The sequence below is a fragment of the Adelges cooleyi genome, unplaced genomic scaffold (assembly GCF_023614345.1).
Source record: "Adelges cooleyi isolate 19-005CV unplaced genomic scaffold, UGA_ACOO_1.1 ACOO_flye_CR_arks_rails_tigmint_CR_PRNA_2, whole genome shotgun sequence".
Taxonomy (NCBI): domain Eukaryota; kingdom Metazoa; phylum Arthropoda; class Insecta; order Hemiptera; family Adelgidae; genus Adelges; species Adelges cooleyi.
Window position 1 is genome coordinate 9134892 of NW_026095860.1, and position 22692 is coordinate 9157583.

Here is a 22692-nt window from a genome sequence, read left to right on the forward strand (position 1 = left end):
GACCGAACATATGAAAATTATGCTTTCGTGGAAGTTTTAGACACACCTCATCCCTCGAGTATATGGTTATGAAGTATACATTATTAAAGGATGGGTCACCAAGAGAATAACGAATATTTACTCTTTCGTTTGCGTTGTATACATGTATTAGGTACACCAATAAAAAAAAGCCAATCTATGACGTTAAAACAAATACCACAAGTTCATCATAAAATTATCATTCGACATGTTAATCAAATATAAACCAGGTTTTTACTTAAAGAAATTTAGTTCCATCGATTTGGCCGCATACCATATTCACTTATCAGCGGTCTACTTGATAAGATGACTTGTTATATCTACCTTTTGTAAATCATTAATAAGCCTTTTAAGACGTGGAGTATCAGAGATCATTATCACTGATAAAATAATTGAGATGATAACTCTTATATTATAGTATTTTTAAAAAACAAAATATAAATAAATACTCAGTTCCATTTCTTCAATGCACCATTATTTTACTTCTGGCTGTATGTAACTTATACTTCTGAAGATATTATAAGCAGTCGTTATTTTTAGATCATTGACCAAAATCAATACGATTTCTAACAGTTAATGGGTTTGTAATGCGATCATTGGATCGTTCCTTCGTCGGCGCGTCGTCAATTCGCCAATCCAATAATAATGATCAACAAAATCACGACGGGGCTAAAAGAAAATGAAAACATTAGACTCGCATTAAAATATTTAAAAACAAAGTAATAAATCACTGCTCGTACCTGCATGAATCGCTTAATAAAAAGCATTTTATTCACAATATATTATAACAAAAAAAAAAAATAATACATAAATATTTGTGTTACTACAGCTCAAAGCAATTATGCGATAATTAAAATCACACCATTGGCTTGGTGTATAATTTTTTTTAAAAAATATTAAAAACTCATTAATCGATTACCGTAGCTTTTGAAGGAGACACGTGCTGTCGTATATTATAATATTATGAAATGTATTTATTCACTCGTAGTAAAATGCGTTATATATCATACTACTATTGGTGTTGCACTACTACGAGTATACTACTATCATTGGTGTTACACTAACACAATACTTCAATAGTGCGGTTATACTTTTTTCCCTACTCAAGGTTTTCCGGCAATATAGGTTGCGGCCATTGTAGAAAATTGATTTTTTTTTCGTATTACATTGTTTGGAAGCGCCACCGTAAATAACGGGAAATCGCAATTAACAGCGTTATTGTGTTCGACTACGGTTTTCCGCTTATAATGGAAATTCCTTAACGTTTTGTATCTGACAATGATACTAGTAAGGATAATAAAGAAACCAATAGATCAGCTTATTGTGTAAATCTGTAATAATCTCTCCCACAATAATGACCAAAGGATAATAACGATTCGATAGTAATAATTTGAAATTAAAAACAAGTAATCAACATTTTTGAAATAATAGAATGTGCAGCGTTGTGTTTTTTCTTTTTTTTAACATGCACAATTATTTTAGAAATTACAATGAAAATTCGCAGTGATAAATATTATTTTAAGATAAACTTTAAATTTATACGAACTGATCTCATTTATCATATAATACTGTTATCAACTACTATTCTGTATATTCTATTATTATAATTTAACCTTATCAATCGGTTGTTGTGTAATTATGTTCATTTACCATCGTGGTATGTGGTTATGTTCTCTTTACGTTCTCACTGGATACTGCAATGAACACTGAGCCGTTATTATTATAAACACAAAAATTAGAGCTTGTGTGATTTGGCTATGCCAAAATAATTACCTACTTAAAAATACTTTTTGTTGCAAATCTTATAAATACCTCGATATAATCGTTTGATAATTCATCGCCAAAAGGGTTTTTCCGTTTAATCGTGTTATAGGACATGTGCATAAAAAATCGTTTAAGAAATCATTTGCGCTAATTTATTCATACTCCATATAAAAATATGTTCGCTTTAAGTACTAAATTATAAGTTCATAATTTATTTTCCTAAACGGGTTCATCAGGTCTATATTATTATTATTTTACCTAAGAACGAACACGGTTATTGTTATTGATGTTATGTTATGGTTTGTGCCACACGTGAATACATCTTGATTGTTTTATTATGCAAAGTGGCATGATCGATTATAAGGTTGTGAGCCAACAAGCTTATATTGATAACACATTATACTAATCACATACACGTTTTATGACTGTTATTATTTATTGGCTGCGTCATTGATCTTACATAGATACATTTTTAAACATGTTATACATACCATAGCTCTGAAACAACTAATTTACTTAGCGCTTATCAAAATAGTTTGCTGCTACTTCAGTCACACTTAACATCTTAGGGTATAAGGAATTATGGCAAAATTATATTTTTTTACGATTTTTGAACATTTAAAACCAAAAAAAAAAAATTAATTAAAATGTTAAATTTTCACCAAAATAATTGTTTGAAAAATAATAACTTTTTCATATTTAAGTTGCCATTTTCTTGTTTAGTGTTAAATATTAATTCGATGATATAGTTCCCTTTTTTGCCAAAATCAAAATGTGTTAGAACCATAAAATTGTATCCGGTGACATAATTTGGAGTAATTTTAACTTTTCTGGTCAGGTTTATAAATGTTAAATAAAATCTGAAAATGTTGATGTCAAAAAATAAACAAATGTACAGTTATTATTAGGCAATATAAATTAGGAAAAAAATATTTTAAAAACAATTAAAATAAAACATATTTTAATAGTTAAAATTGAAAAAATGTGTGTCGTGAGAAATAAATTATGCCAAAATTAGATTTTTTGTTTTACATAAATTTAGTTTTTATTATTATAAAAATCAGGCGTGAAAATATTATTTTGTTTAGTAAAGGGAACTACGATATTAGATATAGTTTTGTAGGATATTATATATATATTTTTTTAATAATAATTTTATAAATTTTGTTGACAATTATAACCAGAGATTAAAACTAAATTTTCAAAAATAAAAATATATTATTGAAGGTGGTGATGGCGGTGAATAGCGATACCATTGCTCTTCTTATAGAATATCAGGTGGGCTATTTCTTCTCTCTTGCCCACTCCTCCCCATTTTGTTTACTCGTTTATGATAAATGACCAATTCGTTTATTGAACTAATTTTGTATTCCGAGTGTTGTTTAATCTGCACTGCCAAAATAGAGGTCTCTAGATTGTTTTTTGAGATGTACCATTTGCGCTTATTCTTGGGACGACAGCTAAGCATGGCTTTAATTGCGTTCGCAGTCCTGGAAAATTTGAACGTCCGTCGCCTTCTATGAATACTAATTACATATACGGTAGTACGGCACGTTCCTCAATACTGTTTGAAAACCCCTAGAGCGTGTAAATAACGATAGTTATCCGACCAACCACGGCTTGTAAACGCGTCACGACTAGGTTAAGGTAAGACCTGGCTGAACGATAGTTTTCTTTTATACTGGAAATGAAAAACTTTTTCAGAAAAAGGATGTACATGTGCGTACATATAGTTAACATTTCTGAAAGAAACGTGAAAAGTACTCTAGAGAAGAGAACCAACATTTTGCCAATCTGGTTGTTGTATATTATATTATTATAACGAGATAATGTGATTTATTATTCCCCGAAGAATGCGAGGGTAGGTACAAAAACCTCAGTCAGTTTTCCTGACGTGTATCTTTTTAGCATAAAACTTCTATATTATCATATACATTTTTTAAAAAGAATAATTTTTCAAGTTTGTTTGGTTGTAGGTAAATCAAATCGCGTTACCTATTGTTTTCCATACTTATACCGTTGTCTGATATTTCACTAACACCCAATAGTTTCTGATCGCTTGATCTATCCGTGTGTCTAATCTCGGTAAAATATTGGTAATATTATTCGCCTAATTTTCTGTTGGCTGTAGACAATTAACCGACGCGGGTTTTATGGTACCTACCTACCAATTTTTATTGAATGTAATACAGTTGTGAAACTTAATATTTTTGTAGTTCAAATATTATACGAATCGTTTTTTTTTTATATAGTTGGAGCATCTTAAATGTAGTAACTATTAAACATTTTTATATATCCTCTAGTCTAGAATTTGTAGTATGTACCTACCTACTCAAATTTTGTACACAATATGAATCTGTTACATCATTTATTTTGTATAAACTGCGATATTCTTTTATTGATTTAATTAAATTACTCGAAATGGTTGTATCATTTGAATAATGTGGAGCCTGTTTCGCTTTCACCAACTTGCCCGTAATTAGGTGTGATGGATGACTAAATCGTTTATGTTCTATTGTTTTTGAAGACACATTATACATCCGTATACCGTGCGGTTCAATTGTATAACGTTTACAATACCCGGTGACCAGATCTATATACATCTGCGATTCACGTAGAAAATATATGGATGTGCTATTTAAAAAAAACAAAAAAAAAAATAGCTTAAATTAATTTTTGTCCAATATCCCTGCACAAAATTACCAGTATTTGTTTTAACCACAATAGGTGGCTTCTGTCGTCCATAAATATGGCTGTTAAATATGCGTCTTGACAAAATTGTTGTTCCAACGCTACGCTTTGAACATAATGAATTCTGTTATGTAATTTTCGAACTTATCCAGTTTTCAACAAATTTAAGTTAAACACAACTTAATTATGATATTTCAATTATTAGCGCTGAATATACGAATTGTCGTTGGACTCGTTTCGTTGCAATTATATACATAGTTAGAAGATACAACTTTGCAATGGTAAATTCGTTTAACTGTTTTTCTACCATACTACTCGCTATTAAACTCTACAAAACAACCAAATAAAAACGGATAGAGTTATTTGGTTAATTTGCCTTTGAGATCTCAAATTATTTACCCGGGCAATTCTCATTACACAAACACAAAGCATGCTCGAACTAGATTCGCTTTGTTTCTACAACATTTCACAGGAATTGAAAACGAATCTAGATCTATATCGAATCTCCGACGGAAAACGAGGACTATAGTAGTATCGTTCTCTATCAACCTAAGACCAAGACCAGTAAACGGGTTTTGAAAAAAAATCTTATTTGATTGTATGTAAAGCATTACAGTGATTGAGTGTCAAAGTTTCTTTAGCGTTTATTCACTATCTGTATCCATTCTAAAACGGTACTGACACGACAAAAAATGTAAACATTTTCTAAATGGGTATTGAAGTTTGGTCGGAAATGTAATATTGAACTGTTTATTGACTTGAACTGTTGGAAATAACTGGTGTAATAATGTATATTATAATAAGGATTTAGAAAATATTATTAATACTGGATACACTAATGTCTTAGTTTTATTTCCTTTCAAAATACGACGGAACTAATTTAACAATACTGCAAATATTGTAATAATATTACCATAAATTAATATGAGAATAATATTTATCAACGAAATATTTTTAAAACATATTATCGCAGAGTGAAACACGCAACTAACCAATTTTCACCCAATATTTAAAAAAAATATTTTGGTCTGAGATTCAATGTTTAACTAATATTTCTTATGAATTGTGCAATATAATTATATGGTTTTAAATTCATAAAATGCTATTGCTCAAATGTTTGATTAAAAAAGTTTATTTTATTTTAAATCATATTTTATTCACTATGGTAGTAAGGTAAAGCAACTCATGCATTTTCATTTAATCTTTAATTAGAGAATAGAGCTAATTTTTGTTCGAACTAATTGTTTTAATTGTGTTTATAGCATTCAAGCCAAACTGAGGGTGTGGCGCGGCGTGCCCTTAGGAAATTATAATTAACAAATTCCGATTCTGCAACTACACGATTTGTACATTAATTTGCCCAAGCTCAACTCCGCAACCTAGTAAAAAAAAATAGTGTTACTTACAAATTAAATATTTTATAATGTAATAGATTTGGTGTTAATGTTAGTTACCTAACCACTTAGTGATACCTAAAGCAAAGAAAAAAACAATTAACGATCTACAGTGCATTTAAATAGTTCTCAAATCTTCAAATTTTCCATATGAAATATCGTTCGGGCATTGGTGTACCTCTTATAGCAAAACGTTTGGCAATTATCGTTTTCAAACTTTGGAATAGTTCGAATGATAAATCGATTTTTCGCCTATACTCTAACGTCGGCATTAACCCTTTCCAGTTAATCGTTGCAACACTCGGCCAAGAAACCATTTATACACTTGGCCTTTGTCTATTCAATGTTATACAGCGAACACTTATTGGAAACAATGGGAGAAAAGGGTAGAATAGGCGTGTTCACAGAACAAGCAGAACAAGCAGTTGCGCCTCCCTAGTAAACTTTATTCCTATAAGCTCAGAGCCCAAATATACGACGCTTTTATATTGAGATATTTGTATTTTGAACTTTTCGTAGGAAGTTAAAAACGCATTTAGTAACAAAATTCCAATAATAAATCTGTTAGTGGGTAAGGTTAAGTGATTAATGCAAAAGGAACCATATTCCCTTTTTTAACTTCATCATTTTAATAAAGAAATAGACAAAATGTATTACAGTATTTAAGATACAAATTATTACAACAGGTTAAAAAAGAATGTCCGTAGTCATTTTTGTAGACAACAATTTATTCTGGAAAGAAAATGACAACCAACATTTAATAGTTAGATGTACTTAATAAATAATACTTTTGACTGAAAATCTAATTTAGTCACCATAACGTAATGTTTTGTAGGGTCAACCATAAAGTGTTTGGTTGTAACTGTATAACCAAATTTTTTTTTTCAATGTAATCAAATGTGACATATTATTATTAACTTGCCTACAAATTTATTTTTGCCTTGTATGATAATACAATTATTCAACTAGAAACCATTACTTTTTATCTATACCTAAAAATTGCGTGGACATTTAGCCTACTCATAATAGTATTGGATAGATGTTTTCTCTTTTGCTGAGCTACCTGTGATCTCAGTTCACATAAATCAAATTGAATGTTACTTAAAGGCACAGATTATGAGTGGATGCTAATACATTTTTGTCTTAGTCCGTGGATGTGGGAAGGGGATGTTGTATCTTTAGAGTTGAAACTCGTATGAGTTTTATCTCAGAGTCTGCACCGATGAACGTCTAAAAGAAGGGAAGTTTTTAAGTGTTTTACTTCTTAGAGTACATCAATCGTTCACTAGTAGGTACTGACAGACTTCAAACTGAAACCGTCGTGACCGACTTTTGTGTTTAGCAACTCTTCGCCTGTTCTTTCCACCGCGTATCCGGTCGCAAAATAGAAAAAAAATCGTCGACAAGAACATCACTGCGATAGTACAATGGTTAAACATAAGTAATGCGAAGATAATACATTATATCGGATGATCAGTCACGAGATGGTTATCTGCTGGGGCACACAATAGCGCCGAATGATTTAAAGGCTACAAGACCAGGCAAGCAAACACCGCAAAATAGCCATACATTTACCGACACCACCGCACCCTATCGGCCAACCCCTTATTTTTTAACCAGTGTAAAAAAACAAGTCCACTACCCGCGTGGAGTGCGTAAGACGTATATTTTCATTGTATATACTTCAGGCGTCGTTACGGTTAGCTACCCGCAAATGGCCATCGCGTGTAGGCTATAGGTTAACTCGAATAGTCTCTACAACAGAATGTTGGTCTATTATTGTGAGCTGCATTTGTCTCTCTAGATAATTGGCTCCGTAACTTAGCATTGAAACGCTTAATGGCTGTAATAAACGATAAAGACATCAAATTATACCGGACCATATAACAATTCATATCATATGGACGGCGCATAACATAGATGAGCGACAATGATACTTTCCGACATTTTAACTACTTAATATTATTAAGTATAGGGTCATTTTATCATCTATAAACATCCCAAACTGGACTCGTGCACTTCTATCAAAGTATGTTGCAGCGTTACAAAGCACATTTGGCGCAGAGCTTTTATACTCAGCACAGCAGTTCTATTCCTTTATACCACTTGTATTGATGGCTTAAATCGTTATTAGATACTGCGTATTATATAACCCCTAGCGTTACCTAACCTAACCTGTGGAAAAAAGTTCACGCAATTATGAAAAGAATGACTTTTAATTTTGTATGTAAAACAAAAAAAATATATCTCAAAAGGTAATCTAAAGCTAAAGTTCGAACTGTTGTTGAGTTAACTACATTTCTATTTGCTACATAAGGCAATACACTTACTGTTCGTAGTTTCGAGTTCTTAAAAAATAAATAATGTTAAACATTATTAGTGTCTCTAAAGATTGAGTTACTAATATATATCTTAAAAATCAAAATTATTCTTAAACAAACAGTTAATAATGTACTCATGACTTAAGTTGTTGCGTTAGAGTTATGTTTCCCGGTTAATACTACAACGCAGGATACCTAAGTTAAATCATAAATTACCGACACTCGACTACTTAGTAAATGAATAATATTGAAAATTATGCTAGAACTTTTGCTGTGTTTCTGATATTAAATTCTATTTTGCTGATTAAAATCCTGGTTTTCGTTTGCATTAACACCCAATGGCGATATAATGTAATTACTCTAAGTTTGTCGTAGTAAATGTTCCAAGGTAGTTACACCAAATATAAACCCAAGCGTTAAGTTAAAATATCCAGAGCTATAAATCCCATTCCACTGTCCTAGTTTTCGTATTCACTTCCAATTTTAAGAAAATAAATTTTTTTGCTTTATAAAAAAATCAATTTGCATCAGTTAGTTCAGCTACGGTTTGGGCAACATTATTTTATTAAAATGTGCAGTATTTAGTTTTATCTTCATGTAGTTTCATATTAATGAAATTACATTTAAAAAAACACTCGTCACCTGTAACCTGTAATCACATTTATTTTCGGATTTTTTTTTTGTGTTGAAAATTTGAATAAAAATAACATATTAAAATTACTGTTGGAAGTATCGTCATTAATATAATCCACGTTTGGAACTCATTCAAATATGTCAAAATAATAGGAAATTTAGACACGAGTTATTACACTTGTCATAAATGTTCCATGCATGAAACACGCTTTGCTAGCAATAACTCTATTGAGAGACCAACTTAAAAATGTTTTCTTATTTAACATTAGACATTTTTTTATTCGTTTTAGTCATAAATAATCGCGCTATGATTAAATCTCTCGACTTTGTAGTGATCTATTTAGAGGGTTAAACGCATATTCTTACTTAAATCGTGTAACATAAACCTCGTTGACGATTAAATTGGCGGAAGAAAGTCCTTTCTATAAATCGTCTTAAAATATTTCTTCATTCTGAAAATTAAAAACAGTATCCTTTAGCTTCTTTAGAGCCCTCTCTTTCACATAACCTTGTCTGATTGAAGCAATTTTTTTTAGACATGGTTGTACTCATTTTGTAGTTACAATAGTTCTTCTTTTGTTATGTAAACTGTAATTCGAAAACAGTTAAAACGTTGTGTCGTCCAACTCAAAGCTTATCGATTAAAGCTCAACATTATTAATGGAATCGGCCGGAACAAATATATCTCTTGAATATTATCATTAACAGAATGCAATTAAGATTTTACTGAAGCTTAAGTATACAAACTCGTTAGTTAATAATTTTCGAACAAAATCCGTATTGTCGGCTTTGCATTATAAGTGCTTAATATTTTTAACGTTTTATAACCGTACTATAATTTTAATAAAAAAACATTTTAATATTTTGTTTGTACAAAGGAGTTAAACCTTGATCCTAATTCTTACTACGGTTACGGACTGTTTTTGAATCTGGATTCTCTAAAACTAACAGCATTCCGGATTTAACTTTTGTGTAAGAAAACTGTGGCCCATTTATATCATGTCCTCGAGTGTGTGCGTGTGTGTGTAAATACGTGTATTGTACATAAGTACATCGCACACATAAGGCTCTCTCGTGAGTAATTTCTCAGACGGCGACCCTCGTAATTACAGCGACAATCCAAAACTTAACCGCTGGCCAAAAAGAGAGTGCCGTTTGCCACCAAAACTCCGCTGCGACGGTGCCGTCGCATCAATTTTCCCTGGCAAATTGCGTGGAAATGATATATCGTTATAGATACGTATTAAGGCCCTACCGGGGGCCGATCGTATAAATCATGCGATTGTTTATTACGGCTTGTGTTGTTGCAAGAGAAAGAGTAAAAAGGCGTCGGTTAGGTATTTTCTTCTCATTTGGAGTCCGAGCCGCTACCGCCAAGGGTAATAGTGAAAACGCGTATAAATAAAAATTGGCAAAACCCTATGGAAACCGCCTTTGACTCTCCTCCTCGACTTCCTCTTCCTGTCTGTCCGTCTGTGCCTGTGAGTGTCTCTCTCCATAAATACCGTCCCACGATAATAATTTATCGATTCGGCGACACTGCGGGTTGTCCTTCGCCTAGTGTTCCTATGTGTAGTGTCGTTTATAAATTACAACCTACTCTCCAACTGTTTGATCGTGGTTTTTCATGTCGTGTACTCCCTTCTGACTACTTAGTGCCGCGGGCAATGACATATGTAACACGAGATTGCACTCGGAGTGCATAAAAGAGTAGCCACTCCCGGCAAGTGGTTTATAATAATTGGATAAGCGCAAAAAACTGAAAATGCCTGTGAAAATTATTCTAGATTTGATTTTTCGCAAAGTACCTGGGTTTTTACAAATAGTTTTACAAAGGTTTTTAAAAAGGGAAAAGACCCCTAAATCGTCTGGCCCAATGCGGTTTTGATACAAAACAAAACAACTGTAACCTCGTTAAAAGGACATCACCTATTTATAAAGGTTCAAAGTTTTGGCAGTTTTTCCATATATCTTGACATCAATCATAAATTTGCCCGACTATGTATATTTTAACTCGGTTACTAATAGCATTGATTAAAATCGATTTTTGTAGAAAATTAGGTAAAGCCTTGATCTTTATAAATTCTATGTAGATAAACTTTTAGACCAAACCTGCTGAGTTTCACAAAAAAAAAAAACTCTTGAGACATGGTTTGCTAAGAAGTAGATATATTTTTAACTAGGGTATTTTTCTCCAGAATTACGCAACTCGTGATTCCCACGCTCTTAAGTACTAAATTAAACTTGTTTTAGTAAATTTTTCTTTTATCTTCCTCTTCTAACAATTCATCGAAGAATCTTTGAGATCCCGTTGATTAAATTGTATAACCGCATGACTAATGCGGACACAGCCTGTGACATGGTCAATTTGAATAACAATTTATTACTTGTAATAAAGTCTAGTAGTGGCTTCTTTACAATGTTGTCGGTCAAACCCTTTGGCCGGTAACTGTCAATTCTGTTGTTTTCGCACTCAGCTAATGAGATTGTTGTTTTGCCAAAAATTATACTATATGACCACATTGTTCTATTTTAGTTAGCAAAGAGGTTGGTTTGCAGTAATTCTCGCGTTCGTTTATTTATTTTTATTATCGAGTAGTTTTCATGTTTTTGTCGTTGTTACTGTAAAATATACATTGTAAGAGTGTACGCCTTCTATGCTTGCTGACTGTCAGTGTCTTTATGTTGTTCTCATTGTAAGGCACCTGGAATTCAACAGGCAAGCTATATCTTATATTTAATATATTAGGTCGACAGAAGGAACCGATGGACTGTTCCATGACCACCCACATCCTATCTTACAGTTATATTCTATGTTACAGTGTATTGTAAAATGCATACATTAAATTACAAAACAACTTCAGTAAATTGGCAATTATTAAAATTGTTTTTCATAAAAAATGCACTATTTGGTATCGTATAACCGGTTTTAAGTTAATACCTACCACTGTGCGGTTCATTCACAAAAATTACTTTTAATTTTGAAAGTAGTCTGCTTACGGTTTAATCGAGAACAGTTTTGCGACTTAATAGTTTAGACACTTTTTAGAGATGCATTAAACATCCCACTACCGGCTGTCTTTGATAAATTACTTTATTCACTGGATAAAAATATAATCTAGTCTGAACACTCTGACACCTATGTAGCTTATAACTGGCTTTTAACGAGTTTTTTAACGGGTCAGTTGATGTTTCAAGCACATAATAAAAACAAGATGAACCGTTTGTCAATTAAAAAAGTCGTTAACAGCGACTACCATGTTTTTTTACCATCGTTTTTAAAAATACTATAGTTTTTGACGTTGCATGATAAAATAAATATTTTCCAGTCGTTAATTGACCGAAAAAATCATTTATAAATCATAAGCTTATTGAAGATTATTTATACTCTGTGTTGTTCTACTATAGTTCATTATTAACATAATATACTAATAATTTCATTCAAAACACAGTCACCGTGCAAATTCTTTGATTACATTTTCATGAAATCTGAGGAACAATAAACAACTTTAAATCAGATAGTCATATTAGATACCTACAAGTATTAGTTAGAGAAACATTTAAATTTTTCCATTAAATCTATATTACTACTATTTCTTTAAAATTAATATATTAGAGACACACGTCATGTAAATATGTAATAGATGTAAATAGATAATGTTTTATAAGAAATTTGAATTAATAAATAAATACTAGTTATCAGGTATAGCCGCACATAATCATATTATATTATCTAATTGACTTTTGATGTAACGACCAATACAAGATCGATGTTGTAATCTAAAAATACGTTTACAAGATTAAATGGATAACTTTCTTCTTTGGAAACGAGTTTTATCAAAAAAAAAGTTTATTATTTTTTAAATTATGGGTTGTCCCCTCCCCCTAGTTTAGATCACCACCGACGTATGTGTTAGAAGTATTTATTTATTTTTCATTATTCTGAGAAACCGAATAAACGAGAAAGATAGAAAGAGAAAAAATGAAAAATAAAAAATGAAAAAGCGACGTTTCCTTTTTAGATTAAAGGAAATAAAAATGTTTAGAGTTTATACACAGAAGTCTCTAGATATTGTCCAGCTAACAAAATAAATAGCACTGCGCATATTTGCTATTATTATGAACCGTAAAACTGTTTTTGTTTAAGAATCATATTATACAAAAACAAATGCAATTCCCCTGACAATATAAGTGGTGCAATTTGTAAACGGTAAACTTCACAGTCATCGTTGGCGAGCGATGACTTACGAAAGTTCCCTGCGTTATATGCTAGTCGTTGCAGCCTATAATTATTTTAAATGAAAAATGTAATGATAGTATTACATACTCGCAATTGTGTTATTATTATAGCGTTTCTATTGTATGGCATTATGCAAAACCACTATTGTTCCTTAAACAAAATAATTCTTCGGAACCTTGTACTAGTAATATAAAAATAATGTGGTGTTGGGTTTGTATACAAATATTATAATCTATATAACTAAGTTTGCTGTGAACAAAACTTTTGTAGGAAGAAAACCACTTTGAACGACCTGCCAGTAGTTCTTACTCACTATAGACCCTAAGTCCTAAGGTACAGTGATGATAACTGATTTTTCGTATAATTATCAACTACACAGTAGTGGTGGGACTATTCGAATATTCGAATACTTTATTCGCACGAATATTCGTTATTCGAATAACGAATATTCGATCTGATTTTTCGAATATTCGAATATTTTATCATTTTCTTTGCAGGATTAATTAGATTTAAAGACAACTAAGGTGTTCTTGATCTATTTTTAATAATTTTTTAACAAAATAAATATAATTATAACGAATTATTCTTTTGACAAAATAAATATTATTACTTATTACAACAAATAAGATTTTAACAATTTATATAGATGTATGATTACAAAAAAACTATTCGAATAATTCGAATAATAGAAAAATTCGTTTCGAGGTCTCAGCTCTACTACACAGACACTAAATAAAAACTTATTCATCTTATACTAATAAAGTTATATCTCTTTCTGCCTGTCTGATTTATCCACGCTAAAAACAATAATTGTACATAACAATCGATGTCCTATCACTGATGTCGTAGATGTAAACTTGTTTTAAAACGATTAGGGTCATTTAAAGTCTTTAATAACCAAGAAGTTAAAAAATTAATAACAAAAATTAAGCACACATATGAAGGACACAGAGGAAAAACGGTAGTAGTCACATTATGAAAATTTTAGAATATAGCAAAAACAAAGTTCGTGAACTCCTCTCCCTCTTACATAAGAACAAAAAAAATCACATTAAATGATATTCTAATAAAAAATGTATTTATTTAAACAATCTATTGACATAAATAAAAAAAATTAAAGGCATACATTGAAAACAACTATTTGGAAAAAAAATTCATAAATGGACTATCTATCTACTATCGTTCCCCTGTGCCCTTCATGTAGGTAATTCATATTTTAACTGTATTTATTTAAAATTGTTTATCTTGTGTACTAATTAAAAAATAAAATTACGAATTAGAACATTATTTTAAAAAGTAATTTTTTAATTATATTGACTATCGATTGTATGACGAAAATTAAACTAAGTATTTCTCAAAAATGTTTTTGTTCTAGATGTATTCAATAACCGTTATTTTAGTTATAATTTGTAGATAATATGTACATAAATAAAGCATAATTGTGGAGTCAAAACAGAATGGAAATTTGTATATCATTTCGAATTGCATCAATTTTCTTGATCAGTTTGGTGACTATCATTTCATTTTTTACTGCACAGATTTCAAAATATAAATTTTTTTTTTGGTTATAATTATTTAGATTTTTACTTTTTTATAGTTTTTCTAATAAATCTAACCAATTTTCTAATTATTAAATGTTAGTAAGCTTCACATAAGAAAAGGAAAATTGAAACTCGCCCAATATTCATTTTTTATCAAACATTCGGCATAATTTGGAGAAAAATAACTTTATAAGTATTATACCTAGAAAAACTTAATATTTGTTTACCTTAAAATTAGTCGGCATATTAAAAATGGCTACTAGTTCAATTTTTGTCAAATATTACCTATCCTTTGCCGCTTAATAAATAGCGGTTTCCGTTTCCCTTAATAATGATGGTTTTTTTATTAGATCTTGTGTGATTAATCAACAAAATTTACACCGTAGATATTATATAAAACAAAGCTATCAAGTTGTTTGGTTTTTCCGGTATCGCACTGTATTTTTACATTTACTAATTTTACTTTACTTTCAAAATCCGTTGGTCGCCAAGTAGGAAATAATATCGTTGGTTTAGACATCTGGCGCCTTACAACCGAACGGTTATGCAACCGAAATTGCACGCAGCTCTTCCGAGTTCATGATTGTGGTGGGAAGGAGTTGTTTTTATACATTTTTTTTTCTTCAAAACATCATGTTATATCGGCGCACAAAAGTCTAGCACATCTTTATAGTGAGTTTCGACAAGAAAGAACAAAAGAAAACATATGTACTAAATAGTTAGTTCGTGTGACAGCGGTTATCAAAGCACAGTTTTCATGCTTAGCGATTTGCTTAGTCAAGTGTGATGGAGAAAAGCCACCGCGGTAACCCCAATACACTCAGATAGTGCTAGTCAAACAATGACACGGTCACCGACGACGGATGAAGTAACCGTACCTTGGTCTAATGTGGGTTAAATGCTTATATAACATTATATTGTACTAACTTGTAGAAATCAGTCACGATTGCGAAGGACAAGGTTGACGTTTGAGATCGTCTTTGTAAAATAATATATTTTGGTTATCTACGTAAACCATACTCTATTGTTGCTAATGTATGTATACAATTATGTATGTATACATCATTGTAGTTAATACAATAGACCCAGACTACACGTAGAACGTAAAAAGGGTGGATTTCTTTTATAAATAAATAGTTTTATATTGGAAAAAAACTTGAAATAAACATACGAACTTCTTAGTTTTGTATAATATATTTTAGATGTATGTGGTTCAGGTATGAGGTAGAACATTGGTTTTAAAAATAATTGATGTATATTGTATAAGTTAAAAAAACTAATTATATTTGAGATTATTAGAAATTGTTGTAGAACATTTTGTAGTGATAGTATTTCATTTCCTTCTAAACGTGTTTTTAATAGTAATAATAATAATAAACATTATACACTTTTTTATTTTTCAATGCAATTTTATTAAATGTACTATTTCTGTATGTATATGCAGCACAACAAGACACTATTTTCTTTATGTTTCGTCTTCTTCAGATTTTAATCGTTGCGTTTTTGTGAATTTTTGCAATTTGACTTTCATGCATTATGCAATGGACGATTATATATACTCTAATGTCAGTAGAATGCTCTTATTACATTCCTCGAGATCCGAAAAAAATGTATTTTTTCGTTTTATTATGATATTATTTTAATTTAAACAAAGTGCGCTTAATCTGTCTTAAATGCTTTCGTTTATTGTGCGTTCAACATACATAATAAATATCTATTATCAACAATTTAGTAGCTGAAGGAAGTTTCTCGATTATAAAAAACAATGCTTATTTTTTGTATTCGTGTTTTAAATGCACCAATTACTATAATAGATATATATAATATATATACCTATTTAGATATATATATACGTTTTGTAGAGGGAAATGTACGTTATATACTTTGATAACGAACCGTCTGTGCATTGTTTATTTATTACATTCTTTAACGATAAATAATTGTTTGCAGAGGTCAACGTATAACTCGTTCGGTTTTGGCTAAATACTAAATTATTAGAACATTAAAAAATATTAACAAGTATCATAATACACTAAATAAATATAACTTAATGGATACGCATTCGTTAAGTCTAATACTGATTTACATATATATATCTTAATTATTTATTTATCAGTACAAAGCCAATTCTTTAGATTAAAACTTTTTTCATTTAATAGATTATTATTATACCTCTATAAATAATTATTGGTTTGCTAATTAAAAAAACATAATACAAGACCAACAATTACTGCAAGAAAAATGAATTCTGAAAAGATGACGTTTACCACTTGAATAACATAATTTTTTTTTATTATTATTTCACAGCCATCAACGTACCTATTAGATAGGGTCAATTGTATCAAATAAACCATTGGCTAATAAGCATATTTATATTGTTTCAGGTGGTAAATCATGTGGGCAGAATGAGCCGGAGTCGTAGAAAACTGTTAATTTACGGACTGATTGCGGGCACGATTTTGCTGTTTGTGTACAACCTACGCTCGTGTCCCAAACTTGCTGAGCAAAATGTGTTTATGATACCAAAAGATGTAAGTATACTAATTTAAACAATGATACTTTTAATTGAAAATCGATTTCTATTCAATCATGGTGTCTTCTTGTGCTTTTTACTGTCAACAATAAAACTTAATAGAATCTGTAATCAGTGACGTTTTCAGGTGGGTGTCCTGGTAGCTAAAATACCCCCCCCCCCCAATGGAGAGGTCTAATACAATTTCTTAAATGTTGTATGTTATAATTGTAACCTAAAATTCAGAATTAAATACTGTTTAATTAATATAAGCATAGTAAGTTGTGTATAGTGTTGTTGGAAGTCAATCAATTATTTAAGATATATTGCAAACATTCAAGTGCTGTTATTTTATGTGACAATTTAAAAAAAATATAAAACAATATTCTAATAAGCCATGATATAATAAATGTGTCTAAAAATTATTAACCTACTGATTTATTACTTAACTCTATTTTTCAAAATGTTTACTGTTCCTATATGTTCAATATTAATCATATTTTAATATTTTTTGTTTATAAATAATCAAAATAAGTTGTCTTGCAAAGTGCCTAATTTATAAACGTTGTGAAAAAAAAATGCATTTGGAAAATATTTAATTTACGTTTTTGTATTTGACCCATTTTATATATATTATTTGATAGGGTTTTCAATAAAATATTAAACAGATAATTTATCATAACTTTCCCAAATGCAGTTAACTATTTTTCAATCAAGATTATTATATAATGTGCTGATTTTTTTTTTACGATCTCTTTGTTAGATAATTAATGATCTTGTTCACTGATTCATGTTAATATCGTAGACCCCTTTTTTTCACTTTATTCAGACAGTGATAGTGCTATGGGTAATGGCTTTTCTCCGTTATGGGCTAGTAATCTTCTTTTTGGAATCGTATGTAAAAGTAAATACGTTTCACAATAACAGTACAAACCGTGTTTCGTTGTTTAAAAAAAAAAAAAAAAAGAAGCAAAATAGGTAAAAAATGACTTCAGTCGGAACTCAAAGGGAGTGTAATCGGCTTATTGTATTGTGAAATGTATTAATAGCTGAACTCATTTCGAAACATATCACATTCAAATACGTTGTTAGGACTTACATTCTATTTAAAATATACTGAACAATTTTTGGATAATCGCAAACGTTTCTGCTTTAACTGTTTGTTTTTTCGATTTTTTTTATGTGCTTAACATAAATGTTTTTTTATGTAAGAAAATAAATCTCTGTCCATATTTTGTACCTAAATAAATGTTTTAAACCTACACGAAGTCATTCAAAATACTTATTTTTCAAGACAATCAATTAAACTGAGATAATGATGTAGGTATTCTTTTACTACTCTGAAATCCTAAGCATAGTTTTACTGTTTTAGTATATGTTATAGTAATAATATGAAAACTTCAGTTTGTAAACAGATGACTAATCGCTTACTTAACAATGCTTGGACCAATCGAACATCTATGAATTGATTAAATATCTATGTGAGCATTGTCTTTAATGATTTGGCTTCAAGACCTTGCTTCGAAGTTAAACTCATTGTAGTATAAGTGCTCATCCTTAAATCTCACTTATGATACCACAACAATAAATTATACACAATTAATACAACTTTGTTAGATATGGTAATCTTATGGCCAACGATTCCAATGTTCGATAGTATATTTTAGTAAATTGATTGGGGCAATTTCATATATTAAACTTTAACTATCCGAAATAGTTTGAATAGATGTCGTTAACGAACTATAATTATTACATAGTTAATATATTGAATACCAAATTTGATTTGGAATGATTTTATTTTAACGTTATTATTTTTTCTTGAACAATATGTTGTTTAAAATAGTGGGTTTCAAGTTAAAATTATTTCTTTGTAGAATTGTTTAGCCCCACTTGCCCTTTTTGATTGCAGTTATCCCCCATTACACAATGACTGTTTGCTCATGTTGGATATCACTATTGCTAACAGTTATAATATATCTTTGACGCTGAATATTTTAAAAGTTATTATTATTATTTCTATACTTAATTATTATTGTTACTGACAAATCTCTTTTTTCGGTTCGCTAGAAATTCGTTACTGACAAAAACTTGAAGACATACACTTACGACCGAGACATGCCGTTGATATTCATCGGCGGCGTTCCTAGGTCCGGCACGACTCTCATGAGAGCAATGTTGGACGCACATCCGGACGTCCGGTAAGTTTTTGACTGTAAACTACCTCGAGTGTAGAGCGGCAACTATATAAGTGTTCTTTAAACTGTCTTGTAGGTGCGGTCAAGAGACTCGGGTTGTGCCGAGAATTCTGCAAATGCGCAACCACTGGTACAAATCGGCCAAGGAGTCGTTGCGGCTTAAGGAAGCTGGAGTGTCTGAGGAAGTGGTCAACTCGGCCGTCGCTTCGTTCATTCTGGAAGTTATCGCCCGGCATGGTGTGCCGGCGCCTAGGCTATGCAACAAAGACCCATTGACGCTCAAGTCAATGGACTATTTGAAAGTGTTGTTCCCAAACGCCAAATACATATTTATGGTGCGTGACGGCAGAGCTACAGTGCATTCTATTATATCACGGAAAGTGAGTTTGTAAATTGTAAAACTGTCGTCTAACACGAAATCGTATGGAATCTTAACATTGTTTTAAAACTGTGATTAAAGATGGTGCAATCTTAGCGTACGTTTATATTACATTTGCAACTTTCCTGATGTCTAGGTGACAATCACTGGTTTTGACTTAACTAGCTACAGGCAGTGTTTGGAAAAATGGGACGACGCCATCAGTATTATGTACAAAAACTGCCGGAAAGTCGGTTCATCGCACTGTATGATGGTGTACTACGAGGAACTCGTACTGAAGCCTCGCAATACTTTAACGAATATACTGAAGTTTTTGGACATACCGTGGAACGAAACAGTGCTCCATCACGACGAAATGATTAACAAGCCCGGAGGCATCGCCCTGTCGAAGTGAGTATTGGTTGCCTATAGCTTGGCATATTTTTTTATTTGCATTAATATCAGATTTTGGCTAAAACCGGGAAGTTTTTTGAAAAGTCTGACCAGGTTTAACCTGGGGTCAAAAAACCTCACTGAGCGTTTTTGGTCTAGAATTTTCTTTTTCAATAGATTTTCCTGGCCTTGTTTAATGTTAATGAAATTCATCACATCTTAAAATAAACCATTTGCCGTTTTCACTTAGGGTGGAACGATCGTCCGATCAAGTGGTGAAGCCTCTGTACCAGGAAGCGTTAACCAAATGGGTCGGTAAGATTCCGGACGATGTGGTGGCTGAAATGGACGAAATTGCGCCTATGTTGTCCGTGCTTGGATACGACCCCAATTCCAATCCGCCAACCTATGGAATTCCGGAAAACGAACAACGAAGCACTAGTTCTAATCTAGATTCTCCACAAGAAAAGTCATCCGCAAGATAGTTATTTGTAAATACTATCAGTAATAGAAATCGACTTTTTTTAATCGTGTTAATTAATTGTGTATAATAAAAAAAAATGAAATTATTATCTAGTGCCTGTGTACATATATTTCCTCATGTTGGGTATTATAGTTAAATATTATATTATATTTTTTTTTGTACTTAAATTATTATGTTGAACAAATAATAGGCGCATTTCCTGTACATTTTTTTAAAAATTATATGTTATTTATTATAAATAAAATGTAATTGACAATCTCTTAAAAATTTACAACTATTTGAATAATGTTATTTTTCCAACCAATATTTCTGTTACTGCTATTGCATAAACCGCTTAAATTATTAGATTTTTTTATTGAAAAACATTTTAATTATTAAATTTTCAAATCACAACAAAACGTATGCTAACTAATAATAAACGCTAATATTAAAAAAAAATACTTTTTCTTATTATGATTTTACAATCGGTAGATCGCTGATGTTATTTAGATCAAATTAAGTACTATTTTAAATTAAAAAAGTAAGTAAGTTTTTAAGTAAAAAAAAAAAGAGTTGTTAGATAGAGCTTTTTGTTAAGAGGGATTATTTGGTTAACTATCTCAACTCTATGAAGTTACTTGAAAACGAAACATGAATCCTATACAATACTATGAATTGAAAAATAAACTGGGATAATATTTTCTGTGTTTTGTGTTTATATATAAAATAATAACCGTTAAAATTTTGAGTATCAGTTAGTTAAAAATATACATAAATAGTACCTTATTACATAGTTGTATGATTTATGTATATTACACTTTTTCGTTCTATGTGTATTAGTTTGTAACTTCCAAATAAACTCACCGAAAACTCGAAAATTTACAATATAATGTTTAAAAAAAATTGTTCATTATGTCAGTTCTATTTTAACTACTCTTTGGCTGCCAGTTTTCACGTTCAAGTTTTCGACAATTATTTTTACTACATATCTATAATATAATCAATCACATTAAGAAAATTTAAATGATCACAAAAAGTTATCACCTATACTAGATACCTATTACATTATCTTTGCCCTTTAGCTATTTACCTATCTTGTCCCTTTAGCTAAAGTAGTAGGTACATAACTATTATGATCCTACATAGTCATGATACTAGTCTACATCATAATCACCCAGTTAATTTTCTTGTCTTAAAACTCTTCAGAGTTCAAAATGTTTAGATTATTTGACTGTATTTAATTCATTAAATACTACAGTTGTTATGTTAAATAAATAAATATTTAATGTTTTTTAATTAATCACTTTTTTCAAAATGAATATATTGATATCATGTCATTTGTACAATAAATGTACACTGGACGAATTTAATAAAATTATAATTAAAAATAGTTAGTATTTGAATTTATGTTCTTATTTTATTTACTGTTTATTTTGAAACTTTTCTTTGCCTAAAAACACAAGAAAGAACTTGTTTTCGTTTTTTGAAATGTTTAATGGAAAATTTAAGTAATTGATATATTTCTAAAATATGATAAAAATATTATTAATAGTAGTTATTAATTTTTTTAAAAACTATTATTTGTCAGGTCAAGTTCAATAATTTTAAAATTTATTCAGACGAATGTTGCCAGAATTTTATATCGTTATGAGTTGTTGTTGATTTATAAATTGTCATAATATATAATACAAATAATACATTTTCATTCATCAATACAAAAGAAAAGCTTATAAGAGTACAACATTTTAAAGGTAATTATATTTACCAATTATTAAATTTAATTGCAAAACTCTTCCAACAACCAAATAAAAACAAACATTTTATCCTGACTAATATATATATTATAACATTTGGTATGTAATATAATTGTTTTAAATAATTGAAAAGGGTAGTTTTATTAATTCATACTAAGTAATTATATTATAAATTACCGAAAAAAGTGCATAATATACAATAAATACTTTAAATAATATAGGCAATATATGTGTATAATTTATATAAATATATAAGGTATAATAAAGTACATAATATCGCACCCTTTTAATACAAACAGAGTTAATCAAAATATGTCGATTTTGAGTTGGCTTTACTACTGGCAGCGCCAGAAAGATGTTTACTATTTGCACTAATCAGTTTATTCCTACCATATTTATTAACCACTAGTTAGCT

General features: G+C 30.3%; 1 protein-coding gene across 2 annotated transcripts in view; it reads left to right on the top strand.

Annotated features, from left to right (window-relative positions):
• LOC126833342 (protein-tyrosine sulfotransferase) overlaps positions 1-20831 on the top strand; it is a 67300-nt gene extending 46469 nt beyond the window's left edge. Inside the window, exons 3-7 of one of the 2 annotated variants that reach the window (XM_050564611.1) lie at positions 16987-17133; positions 19182-19312; positions 19386-19689; positions 19825-20078; positions 20311-20831. In XM_050564611.1, coding sequence (XP_050420568.1) covers positions 16987-17133; positions 19182-19312; positions 19386-19689; positions 19825-20078; positions 20311-20545 — 1071 coding nt within the window. In that variant the 3' untranslated portion in view covers positions 20546-20831. The remainder of the gene's footprint in view (positions 1-16986; positions 17134-19181; positions 19313-19385; positions 19690-19824; positions 20079-20310) is intronic. The other variant, XM_050564610.1, reaches the window with a different exon arrangement.
• Positions 20832-22692: the final 1861 nt, after the last annotated feature.